The sequence below is a fragment of the Pollachius pollachius genome (assembly GCF_949987615.1).
Source record: "Pollachius pollachius genome assembly, chromosome: 9".
Classification (NCBI taxonomy): domain Eukaryota; kingdom Metazoa; phylum Chordata; class Actinopteri; order Gadiformes; family Gadidae; genus Pollachius; species Pollachius pollachius.
In genome coordinates this window covers 5,149,828-5,161,870 of record NC_136942.1, presented here as the reverse complement: position 1 = coordinate 5,161,870, position 12,043 = coordinate 5,149,828, and the positions used below count along the sequence as shown (strand labels likewise).

The following is a 12,043-nucleotide window of genomic DNA, read 5'->3' as shown; positions in this document are numbered from 1 at the left end:
GCTGATAAGACCCTGTCCAATCTCTCTGATTAACTGCAAATCTCTGAATTGCAGTGATTAAAACCCAAAGCCGATGAGAATTCCTATTCCTATGAGAATCTAACTCCCCTCTCTCCTGCTCTCCTCCTCCCTTCCTCTTATCTGTATCCTGCTCCCATCTTTCTACTCCTTTTCCTGCTCCTCTCCTCCGCTCATTTACTTTCTCCTCGACTCCGCCCAGTCTCCTCTACTCCCCTAATCTCATGGGCTTCTTTCTATCCTCCTCCCATTCTCTTCCTTTACTCCTCCCCTCCTCCCTTCCTCCTCTACTCTCACCATTCCCTCCTCTCTCGCCCTCCTCTCACCTCCCCTCTTCTCTTCCTTTCCTCCTCCCTTCCTCCTCTACTCTCCTCCTCCTCACCATTCGCTCCTCTCTTCTCTTCCTCCTTCCCTCTTTTCGAGAGCTGTGGTTTGCCTTCCTAGCAGAACTCGGCGCTCAATTATACAGCCTCCCAAAATAAGACGTTCTGTTTATAGGCAGCAGAGCAGCGCAGCCTTCGCAAACCAGGAGAACAAGAATTCCGCCCCGTCTCACCAGCTCTCCGCAGACCTGCCTCGGGAACAGAGCCTTCACGAAGCTTCAAGTCCAAAGTCACCCGTTTGATGTTGTTTGTGTGGTATGGCCGCCCACCACGACGGCCATTTTGGAACGTGTACATCATGTTCTCAGTGTCAGCCTTACAAGAAGGACAGATGGAAAAAACATATGAGTGTAACAGAATGTTTCCATTTAGGGGCAGCAGAGACTTACTTATTCTAACGTGACATATTTTGGTGCATTTCCAATAAATTTAAATTGTACACATTTGTCATTATATTCAATTTATTTAGCCCAAACCGACTTCACAAAGTACTGACATTAAGACAAGGACTGTTAAACGGACAAATCAAATAAGCGGCCAGTAATCATAATAACAAAAATCTAAATGAGCTGAGTGATTATAATAATTAACATTTCTCCTTGCCGTCCTGGATTCCCACTGTTCCCACTTTGGTTCCTTTCTACAGATATCTCCCCTATCCAAATGTATCCTCAACATAAATATAAATAAATAACAAATAAAGCAGCTGCTTGCTTGTTTTTTTCGTTAAACTTGAATCCTTGTTAATGATCTAAAGTATTAATATTAACAACGATGACACAACCCATCCACTACAATGGATTCTTTAAAAGGTAGTGGCTCTTCATATCCTTCCTGCTCTTCACTTGAATAGGTTGGGTTCTCATCATTTCAAATTATGTTCAATAAAGATTATGGCTACAGTAAAATAGTGACATATTGCAAGTTTAAACAATACTGACAAAACACATGATTATTATCTACATGAACATCCTCGACTATGATGTGTGACTAAATATATCAGATAATACTTCAGATAATAGATTTTCATACCTGTTTTTATTAAATTCCATCCCTTTATTTCTATTTCAATGATATTAATATTGTATCATAGATATTAATCAATTACTAAACATCAATATGGATACACATATAATAGGTAGGTAAAGGTAGGAACCTCAGCTAAGTTCTTAGCATGGGTCTTAGCATTTCTGTACGAACATCTTCCCCTTGTTTAACTTCACTTATCTGTTGAAGCATCAAATATCAACACCCTGTAACACATATCTCATATCAACACTGTCATCAATGGTTTGGATCTTGTATGTGAATTCTCTTTCTTTCCCCCATATGTATCTCACCTACTCCCTCTCCCTCTCTCTCTAGGCCTCTCCCCAGCCTCTCTCTCTCTAGCTCCGGCTCTGGTCTACCAGCTGAAGAGCTTCATGAAGCTCTTGAAGCCGTCCTCCCCGAAGAAATCGAAGGAGCCCTGGGAGGTTCCCAGGTGAACCAGGAGCAGCACCAGCAGCACCACTGCCAGAAGGGGGACCAGCATGTTCCAGCCCGCAGCCAGGATGTTGTACCACTTGGCCTTGTCTGAGCACTCCTGGGCCAGCTGCAGATTGCCCTGGGTCTTTTGGTCTCTGGCCTGGATGGGTGCACAGACACGTGAGTAGACACACGCACAAACATACATGGACAAATAATACATGCATACATGCATGCACGAACACAAGGATATACATGCATGCACACACACACGCACTCACACACACACATACAGATGGACACACACACACTCACACGCACTCTCTCAGAAACACACACACACGCACGCACACACGCAAACACACACACACACACACACACACACACACACAGATCTACAAAGAAATGATAAAGCTAAATATAAACACAGAATGGACATATACAGCGAGCTGTTTGAAGAAAATGTGACACCAACACACCGGTTCTAGCCCTGCCCGTTTCGGCCAGACGTTCTTGTGAAAAACCAATGTAAGGCTGCACTTACATTACATCTCTTTCCAAGCCCCACCTATATGTGTATATTTTACAGTGGCTATACGCAGAGGGACCAGCTAGCAATCTCTAATTTCCTCTAGAGTACTCGCCCATTAGGTAGACACCAATTACACCATTTTAACTTGGCTCCTGCCTCTAATTTGAGCACCATGCTATTACAAGGCCTGTGATCCCCAACTGGACCACATGTAGGGCCCTTCAATGGGTCCTGTCCGAGGTCGAACACACCCATCTGCGGTAACATTATGTTCTTGTAACTTTGTCTTTCAGGTGCAGCGCCCATATGCAGTATTGGGAGCAGACTCGCACCCTTAAACACGACACTCACAGCTCTTCCCTTGAAGCGAAGCGTCCTTTTTTAAAGCATCTTCTTTTGAAGTCGCTTATTTTCAGTGTGTTTTCCCCTTGGTTACATGGGGCCATTCCTGTGGCTTGGACAACAGCAGCTTCCTTCTCTGTGTGTCCTAGACCAAGTCTACTAATATGAATATTGTCCCCCACCCAAAAAAGGAGAAAATAATAGGCTTTGCTGCGCTAAATGATATATCTTTAGCAATGTTAATTTAAGGGCTTTTTTTTTTTAATGTCTGAGTCCAATTCCATCACTCTTGTAAACAGTGGAAACCTTGGCTCACAAAGTTGTGCCAGGACAGTTTTAGACCTGGCTGAGGTATAGGCTGGAAAAAGTGTAAGCAGGAAATGCCAAACTAAATGCTTATTTATACTAATGAATTTATGCACATTTTTTTATTCAAATGTAGATATTTTAACAATAGTTTGTAAACAAAACAGACAAGTCAGTTACTGATGAGCGTTGAAAAGTGGGGCAACACGGCGATATGCACTCTTAAACTTAATTATTTATTCCCCCAAAAAAAGTTTGTTTTAATTATATTTAATTCTCAATTGGTTAAAAATGGGTATATGATTCTGCTTTTTTTTTTTTGAAGATAAACATGCATGGCTAGGGACTCAAATTGGTTTGGCATGAGGACTGTTTTGTCCGAGGCAAAAGCAGGAGAGACAGCGAGACCAACAGAGGCGTTACTACCGTAGACTTCCAAAGTTAAAAGCAGGGCTCCGTTGGCAGTAAGCTGTCTCCAGTTCACTAGTGGCAGACTCTCCCGCAGAACCACATATTGTGATGCTACAGAACACAATTAACTACAACTATACAAAGATGCGACAGAAATCCAACGGCACACATGGCTGTGTTTTAAGAAGCACACAGTGCCATTAGAAATCATCAGACGATCTATTTTCTCTCTAGTCGTGGGTGATGAAGTGCTGATGGATAATCCACCGCCACAAGGTGTCTCTAACCCATACCTCACCTTGATGGAGTAGATGAGTGCCATGAAGCCCAGGCAGCAGAAGTTGACGTAGAGGGTGTTACACAGCGACCACACCAGATAGTCCCGGGGCGCACACTTTCCCTCCGCGCCACCCATGTTCACAACCGTGGAGCCGGGCGGCTTGCGGGCCGACTTGGTGAGCGGGGTGCAGTCCGAGGGATAGTTGTACGAGTGGTTATCCATAGCGCCCGGCGGCTTTGACGTGTGACTTCGGATGGCTTGGTTCGAGAAGGACTTGGCCCTGTAGTATTGCCCGTGGATGGTTGTCTTGAGGAGAATGGTGGGATAGGTGGGGGGGCCCTATCCCAAGAGATTTATATGCCCCGATGGAAAGGGTGGTGCCTGGGAGTGGACAGAGCAGGTCTGTCATTATGTGGTTAGTCCGTAGATAGACTATGAACATGCTGGGAGACCAAGGGAAAGGGAGGATGGGTGAGGTGGAGGAAGGTTGGAAGCAAAGAAGGAAGGAGGGATTTAGGGAAGAGGACAGGGACGGAGGAAGGGAGCAAGAACATGGAGGAAAGATGGAAATAATGTTAAATTAAGAAGGTGAAACAGAGAGAGAGAGAAAGGTTGGAAAACGTAGTCTTTATCGCAAATGCTTATGATGAAGGGCCCATGAAGTGTGTGTGTGTGTGTGTGTGTGTGTGTGTGTGTGTGTGTGTGTGTGTGTGTGTGTGTGTGTGTTTGTATGTAAAAGTTTCTTTATTTATCTAGGAATAAATCCATTTGGTTTACTTTTGTACATGAAACCAATACAAATTAAATGAACACAAGAATGAGGTGAAATGCATGAACACATATAACACAAAAGTAAAAAATAAAAGATAAAATAAAAACTCATTGAGTCAGGGGAAATCCTATCCTACGCATGTAGTGATGTTAAGTGATCAGTCAGCAGGGTGAGACGCTAGATAAATGTACAGAATAGCACCGGATTTACAACACTGCCCTCTTCTGGCAATCACCCTTTCAACAAATACACATATTGCAACTGAGTTATATCTTACTCTAGAAAAAAGTCCAGCGTTAACTGATCCCGTTGTCAGGATTAGGCCTAATCATCCAGACATGAGGATTGACTGGTTGATAAAGCCGTCGTTATCAGTCTCTGCTGGGTTCACTAAAACCTCCGTTCCAATTGCATTTGTCAAAATCGCTTCGATGTACCGATTCTGTCGACGGCATTTGTGGCGGTAACGTTGTACCCGCCACGAATGTAGAAAGCATTAGCAGCAACCTTTGCGTCTATTGAAATTAATGCGCAGCTTTACGAAAAAAGAACAAAAAAGATAGCAGAGGATGGTTTCGATCCATCGACCTCTGGGTTATGGGCCCAGCACGCTTCCGCTGCGCCACTCTGCTGTTCCATGGATACCAGCGGCCGTTATTCTACTTATCTCTACCTATCTCAGTACGTTGAATTCAATTTTGCCTAGAAAGGGGATTTAAGTGACAAAGACAAAATATAGATTTTTTGTTACCTTACAGCCAGCAGACGCGATGTCAAGCGAGTGGCAATGTCTCCCATCCACTTTGAACTGGACGCGATGTCGAGTGGACTCCATTATCATTTTGTCGACTAGGTTTTCCAGGTGCCAGGGATGTTGAGCTACTGGTTCAAACTCGATGCAAATAACACTAAAGTTCTGGAGTTATAAACGGCCCCACTTGGCACCATGTAAGATTCAAAATTAAAAAGATACGACAAGAATGCGGTGACGTATATATAGAAGTCTAAAGAAGAAGACGATCAGGTAGTACGGAAAGATCGCGTGACAAAAACACGTCTGCAGTAGAGGATGAGATATTTATAAAACAAGCTGATATGAGCTTTCGTCCAGGGCTCATGGACAATTCTGGACCTGCTCATTTTTAAAGTAGCTCGCAAGCCGACAAAGTTTGGGCAGTGCACCCCTCTCTCAGATGACACTCTGCTGCCACCACCTGGGTGTGGATGGATAGGCCCTACTTTTGACTATTCCCTTGTTCTGCTGAATAGAAACGCATAGCCCTTTGATTAAAGAAAATGTAAGTTTTATTTGTTGTGTGCGTGTCTTATTCTGTGTTATTGTGTTAATGTGTTTGTAAATTGTTCATAATTGTTGTTGATGAAATGTTTTTCTTTTTGGTCTGCAATTAAAAGTTTCCAAAGAAAAATAGAAAAGGCATTTTATTAAACCATGAACAAAAAATGTGTGTCTATAAGGCAAAATTCTGACTTAAAATGTTACACTTTCAAGCAAAGACATAAAATAAAGGTTTCCAAGTGCATGCTGAGTCTGATATAATATCAATACCTAATAGGGACGATGGGAAGTGGGCGTGGCTGGGCTCAGCCTTGGTAGGGACACAGCGAGACCACAGGGTGCACAACCACTCATTTATTTGCAATTTTGTCACAAATATCGTTTTCTGGACATCATTACTTGCAAACCACCCCAGTCTACAGGAGTGCCAATTGCTTTTAACTTTGAATCGCTTTGTAGGCAATATTATTCATACAACACCGTTATTCCACAACTATCCTCTCACTTAATAAACAAAGGATTACATCCTACTACTTAAAGCATCTTTAACTTGTTACAAAGCAGAGGCCTACCATGACTGTGTAGTACAGGGCCACAAGCCCAAGGCAACAGGGGTTTGAGTAAACTAGGCTCCAGATGGGCCATACCAGATAGTCTCGAGGACACTCCGCAGGGTAGACAATGTTCACAGAGGTGTGTGGGTTCCTGGCAAGAACAAATGTGATAAAGGCTCCTGAATCAGAATGTTATCTGATTGTATTGTTTGTTTTGTTGTTAAAAATACAACGCAGGCCTACAATTACATTAAATACGATCATTTACCAGCTCTCTTGCATTCAACTGGGTGGCTGCAACTCTTGGGCTGGTTCTGCCATCTTGACTTTCTGGATAATTGTATGCAGGCGCAAGAATCAGTATGCTTTTATCATGTCGGTTCTGCGAAGAAAAGCCTCTGGGCGTTCACACACATTTTAATGTCTCGTAAACACACCTATCGAGGATGTTATTTGCTCAAATGGCCTTCCATAAACCGCCAGCAGAACTCCATCACATGATGCGCACGTCACACAGGAGTGGCCCACCTTCAGTAAAATCCAAGTGCACTTGCATTTGAAGTGCAATTCAATTGTAAACTTTTGAATTAATTTGTCAGCCCCCCAATTTACCTTTCTAAGGTAATAATATCCTTGTTTAGGGCCATGTTTGGTTACTAGTCTGTATTTAACATGATTTACGGATGGGTACTATGCAAAATAAAGAAATTACCTGTTGTGCAATTATCCTTATGACTGCATTATATTACCTGCTCTGTGCCCTAGATTATAACCAAATCCAGTCCTTTACTTTAATGCAGTTTATATCTTTAAAGCAATAATTCAACCCATAAAAGGCACCTGGTTTGAGACTGTGGCCAAAGTTGACCAAAGTCGTGCACTTCACCGAAAGCATTTCACAATCAGTACATAGCGTGAGAGTTTCACTATTTAAAAAAATACATGCCTTAGTTATGGCCACAACTACTGCTGCCTGACAACTCAAACTTAATCTCTAAGCCCAACCACATTTCCTGTTATGGTTTCATCTCTTTCTTTTCTCCTCTTCCCATTATGATCAGGGTCATAAAGGCATTTGCAAGGTAAACCAACTACTACTGAATCGCACTACTTCTAAAAAAAAACCCGGGACCAACCAAGGCAGGAGATTACTTTGCCCAGTCAGTGTGAGCGCTGACTGTAGGGGATGTATTACTGCTTTAAAGACCTAAACTGGGAAAGAGTAAAATACTGGATTGGTTATAATCCAGGGCACAGAGCAGGTCATATACATCTTTGACCACAAAGATGAGCTGGTGTCCCGGGAGCATCATCCGAACTTCGACCAGCTAATCGCCTTAGCCATTTGGATTGACAACCGGCTCCAGTGTCGCAGGGAGCTAACCTTACGACTACCACCGTCGCCGTCTATCCCCTTTCTGCCAGCAACATCCTGGTCGCCTTGCCAGAAGGACAAAATTATATTTGAAACAGTTAAAGGGGCTGTGTATCAGGAATGAATCATTATTTGGACGTGACAATATGAGGTGTTTCTACAGTAAACACAATGTGTTCCTGAACTTGTCTGTATTCTGGCTCTGTCTAACCTTGCTGGTGAATGCGGCCATAGACGAGCCCACCATGGCATGGTTCAGGGCCCTTCCTGAGAAGACAGACTGGACAGAGCCCAGAACCCAACGGGCCGAGAGGGAGCAAGTGGGCCCCACAGATTGTCTTGTACAAACTGATCTTTAACATCAGCTCTTGCTTGAGGCTGGACATGGAGATTTGGGGAAAAACACGTGTTATGTCCAAGCAACAGCACAGATGTCTCCACCTATTTCATGCTGTATATGCATGTAGAAATATTTTATTTAATTGAATGTGCAACATCCCAGCATCTGAGTATGAGTAACAAACATTGACCTAATACAATTCCAACACCACAATAACTTTCCCATGTTTTGAAATGAATCATTGACTTTCGACATTTTCGACTTTCGACAAAGTGAAATAAATGTTTTAGCTGATCAGGTCATTCACAAAAATATATAAATATTTTTTGCCAATAAGATCGTTCACAAAAAATATATATTTTTTGCAAAGCAAATCGTTCACAAAAATATAAATATTTTTGCCTATCATATCGATTTTTTGAGGCATACAAATGACGTGACCAAACCTACCAATAACCCGACACATGGAAGACTGCTCCTTTTCAAAATATATGGTCTAATCTGCCCTTGACTGTCTACATGTCACTACATCACAAACAGCCCTATACTTACCAAATAAAAATTGCCAAGATGAATAATTTACTTTGTATGTGTGAGTGAGGTTGCAATTTGCATTGCACTTGAGATTGACATTCCAATCATTCTACAAACAAACCCATGTACAAGATACAGGATATTGCTAGTGAATTGACATTACAGTTCAGATTGAACATTTCAAATATTCTACAAACAAACCTATGTATGAGAGAGAGAGAGAGAGAGAGAGAGAGAGAGAGAGAGAGAGAGAGAGAGAGAGAGAGAGAATTTTGGCATGCATTAAAAGAAAGAAAAAAATACGTATGATAATCTTTTTTTTTTTTGGTTGGTTGGGGGCCCCCCCTACTATGGAGGCCCCAAGCGGCTGCGGCCTATGCATCTGTGGTAAAGGTGTGTTCACATCCCTTCGTGTTTGGTGTGAATGCACCTTAAGAACACCAGACCTATCCTAGCCCCGCCCCCTCCGCTGTTGAACCAGCCTCCATCTCCTTCCCGGTCTCATTCTCTGCCTCAACTGAAGCTGTTATGAACAAGACCATTGCATTGGATCACAAATAGCGCATGTGTTCTGCCCCTGGCATTGAAAGTGTGTTTTTTGTAATGTATGTGGCATAGGTGCCTGTACCTTTAAGAGGGAATGCTCTAAGGGAGGGGCTGCTAGTTAGGTGACCGGAAGTCACAAGCACGTTATTCACATAGAGAGCATGCAGGATCGACAGCTTGATCAGCTCTTCCATTAAGATGCAGTTCTACATCTTCTTGTTTGTTAAAGCAACGTCTGTAAGTATTATCTTTATTTTCCATGTGTTGGATTATAGATTTACTTCTTTATGCTTACTGTTTAGCTTTATTAATACTTTATGTTTGTATTGTGTTTACAGTTTCACGAAATTACCATTAAACTACATGAGTAGTCCTCAACACGCTGTGGAGTTTTTTGGGAAATGTTTAACTGAGTGGATAGTTAGCTTGCTTGGCTAGCGAGCCCATTACAGTGAAAAGACGGCAACACAGCTAACAAGATAGCCGAAGACAGCCATCTTACAGAGCTAAATTGCTAACCGGCTAACGGAAAGACATCCATACAGCCTGTACGCCATCATATCTGTTGCTGGTATTAAAAACGCACCGTCATTATGTCAGCAGCTAACAGTAAAAACAAAGAAAATGGAGATATTAAGTCTGTGAGCTCTCGCTCTTCCGGTACATCGTCCAGCTCAAAGATGTCTATGGCTGTGGCCATGGCCAAAGCAAAAGCTGAAGCAGCGCAAGCTAGAGCGGCACATTCAAAAAGGGAAATTGAATTAAAGGTAGAGCAAGCACGGATTAATGCCAATCTTGATGCATTAAACGAAGAGAAAGAAAAAGATGCTGCCATAGCGGAGGCTGATTCTCTGATTGCTGGTATGAGAGAACAGTGGATCGAAGTGGTCAGTGAGGCTGCCAGTAAAGTATCAAAAAAAAGCAAAGAAGAGCGTACTGCTGCTTACGTGGCAGAGCAAGCCAGTATAACTGCAGTTAATTCGCCAGCCAATATAAATGGTGACAATCCCACATTACCAAACCCACAAAGCATCAGCCAAGCCCAAGACACCACTCCTGATGAGAGTACGTCATTCTACGCATCTCAAGTGTCGCATTATAGAGAGACTACACCTGACTACACACCGCAAGTCCCTCATCATATAAAGCGTCGCCACATTATAGCCTAAATAAGCATTTGCCATCCCCTGTACATCAGCCTGTCCATGGAGCGCCCTGTAGAGTTGGATGCGACCACCGTCAAACCACCAATGACCTCGCTAAATATCTGGCCCGCAGCCACCTCGTGACATCAGGACTCACTGTATACGATGAACAACCAATGAACTACTGGTCATGGAAAATGTCGTTCCATAGTGCTATTGACAACCTGGACTTGTCTGCTGGAGAACAGCTCGACCTTCTCACCAAGTATCTCGGAAAAGAGTCAGCAGAACAGGTTAAACGGATTAAATCGGTCAATATCAGACACCCGCCTACTGGATTGACTATGGCATGGGAGCGGCTCGACGAGCTATACGGCTCACCGGAGGCCGTCGAAGAGGCCCTCTTTGGTAAACTGGAAAACTTCCCCAAAATCACAACAAAGGATCCACAGAGACTTTGAGATTTAGCAGATCTGTTGTCAGAGCTGGAAGCAGCTAAACAAGATGGCTACTTCACCGGTCTTTCATACTTGGACACTTCAAGAGGAGTCAATCCTATAATTGAGAAACTCCCACACAACATTCAGGAAAAGTGGATCTACTTCGGATCACGATACAAACGTGACCATTCGGTCAGTTTCCCTCCTTTCTCTGTGTTTGTCGACTTCATTCGCAATGAAGCAAAAGCACGTACAGACCCAAGCTTCAACCTCTTCACACAAGTTCCAGCAGAGAAAAAGAACAAGTGGGAGAGGCCTATGAAGGTGCCTGTATACGTTCACAAGACCCAAGTCTCTTCAGTGGACAAGCCTGAGTCAAGAGTAGGTAACAAACCAGCGGACCCAAGCAAACACTGCCCCCTACATGGAAAGCCTCACCCCCTGATGAAATGCAGAGGCTTTCGAGAAAAGAGTTTAGAGGAACGCAAACAGTTACTCAAAGAACACTACATCTGCTTTCGCTGTTGCTCTTCCACAGAGCATCTCGCCAGGAACTGCTCCGCCGATGTCAAATGTATGGAATGTGAGAGCACCAACCACACGACAGCACTACACCCTAGACCAGCAACCTGGAAGTCCAATTCGTCCCCTCCCGCTTCAGAGCATAGCGGGGAGGAGGACAAAGCGGAGGCCCAGGAGGTCACTTCGAGGTGCACTCAAGTGTGTGGCGAAGGATTAAGTGCGAGAGCCTGTGCTAAAATCTGCCTCGTCAGTGTGTACCCCACTGGACGCAGACAGGAGTCCAAGAGGATGTACGCAATACTCGATGATCAAAGTAACCGCTCCCTTGCACGTTCAGAGTTCTTTGATGTCTTTAAGATCTCTGGGTGCTCCTACAAATACACTCTCAAGACATGTGCAGGGCTTAAAGAGACAGTGGGGAGAAGAGCCATCGGTTACACTATCGAGTCACTGGACAAGAAACTTAGCTTTCCTCTACCTACGCTTCTCGAATGCAACGAAGTCCCTGACAATCGAGCTGAGATACCTACCCCGGACGCCGCACGCCACCATACTCACCTGAAACGTATTGCAGATGAAATACCACCTCTCGATCCTGATGCTAACGTACTCCTCCTTCTGGGAAGAGACATTCTGAGGTTACACAAGGTCAGGGATCAGATTAATGGTCCAGGCAATGCACCCTTTGCCCAAAGACTGGACCTAGGGTGCGTCGTCATCGGTGACGTTTGCCTTGGAGGTGCACACAGATCACCACAGGTGAACAGCTATAAAACATC

General features: G+C 43.7%; 1 protein-coding gene across 1 annotated transcript; it reads right to left on the bottom strand.

Moving 5' to 3' along the window:
* Positions 1 to 930: 930 nt before the first annotated feature.
* On the bottom strand, positions 931 to 5,666 carry ifitm5 (interferon induced transmembrane protein 5). The gene is made up of 3 exons (XM_079743102.1): positions 5,263 to 5,666; positions 3,758 to 4,120; positions 931 to 2,028 (listed from the first exon to the last, which is right to left on the bottom strand). Exons 2-3 carry the CDS (start codon positions 3,959 to 3,961, stop codon positions 1,807 to 1,809), a joined length of 426 nt encoding a protein of 141 aa, XP_079599228.1. The 5' UTR covers positions 3,962 to 4,120; positions 5,263 to 5,666; the 3' UTR covers positions 931 to 1,806.
* Positions 5,667 to 12,043: the final 6,377 nt, after the last annotated feature.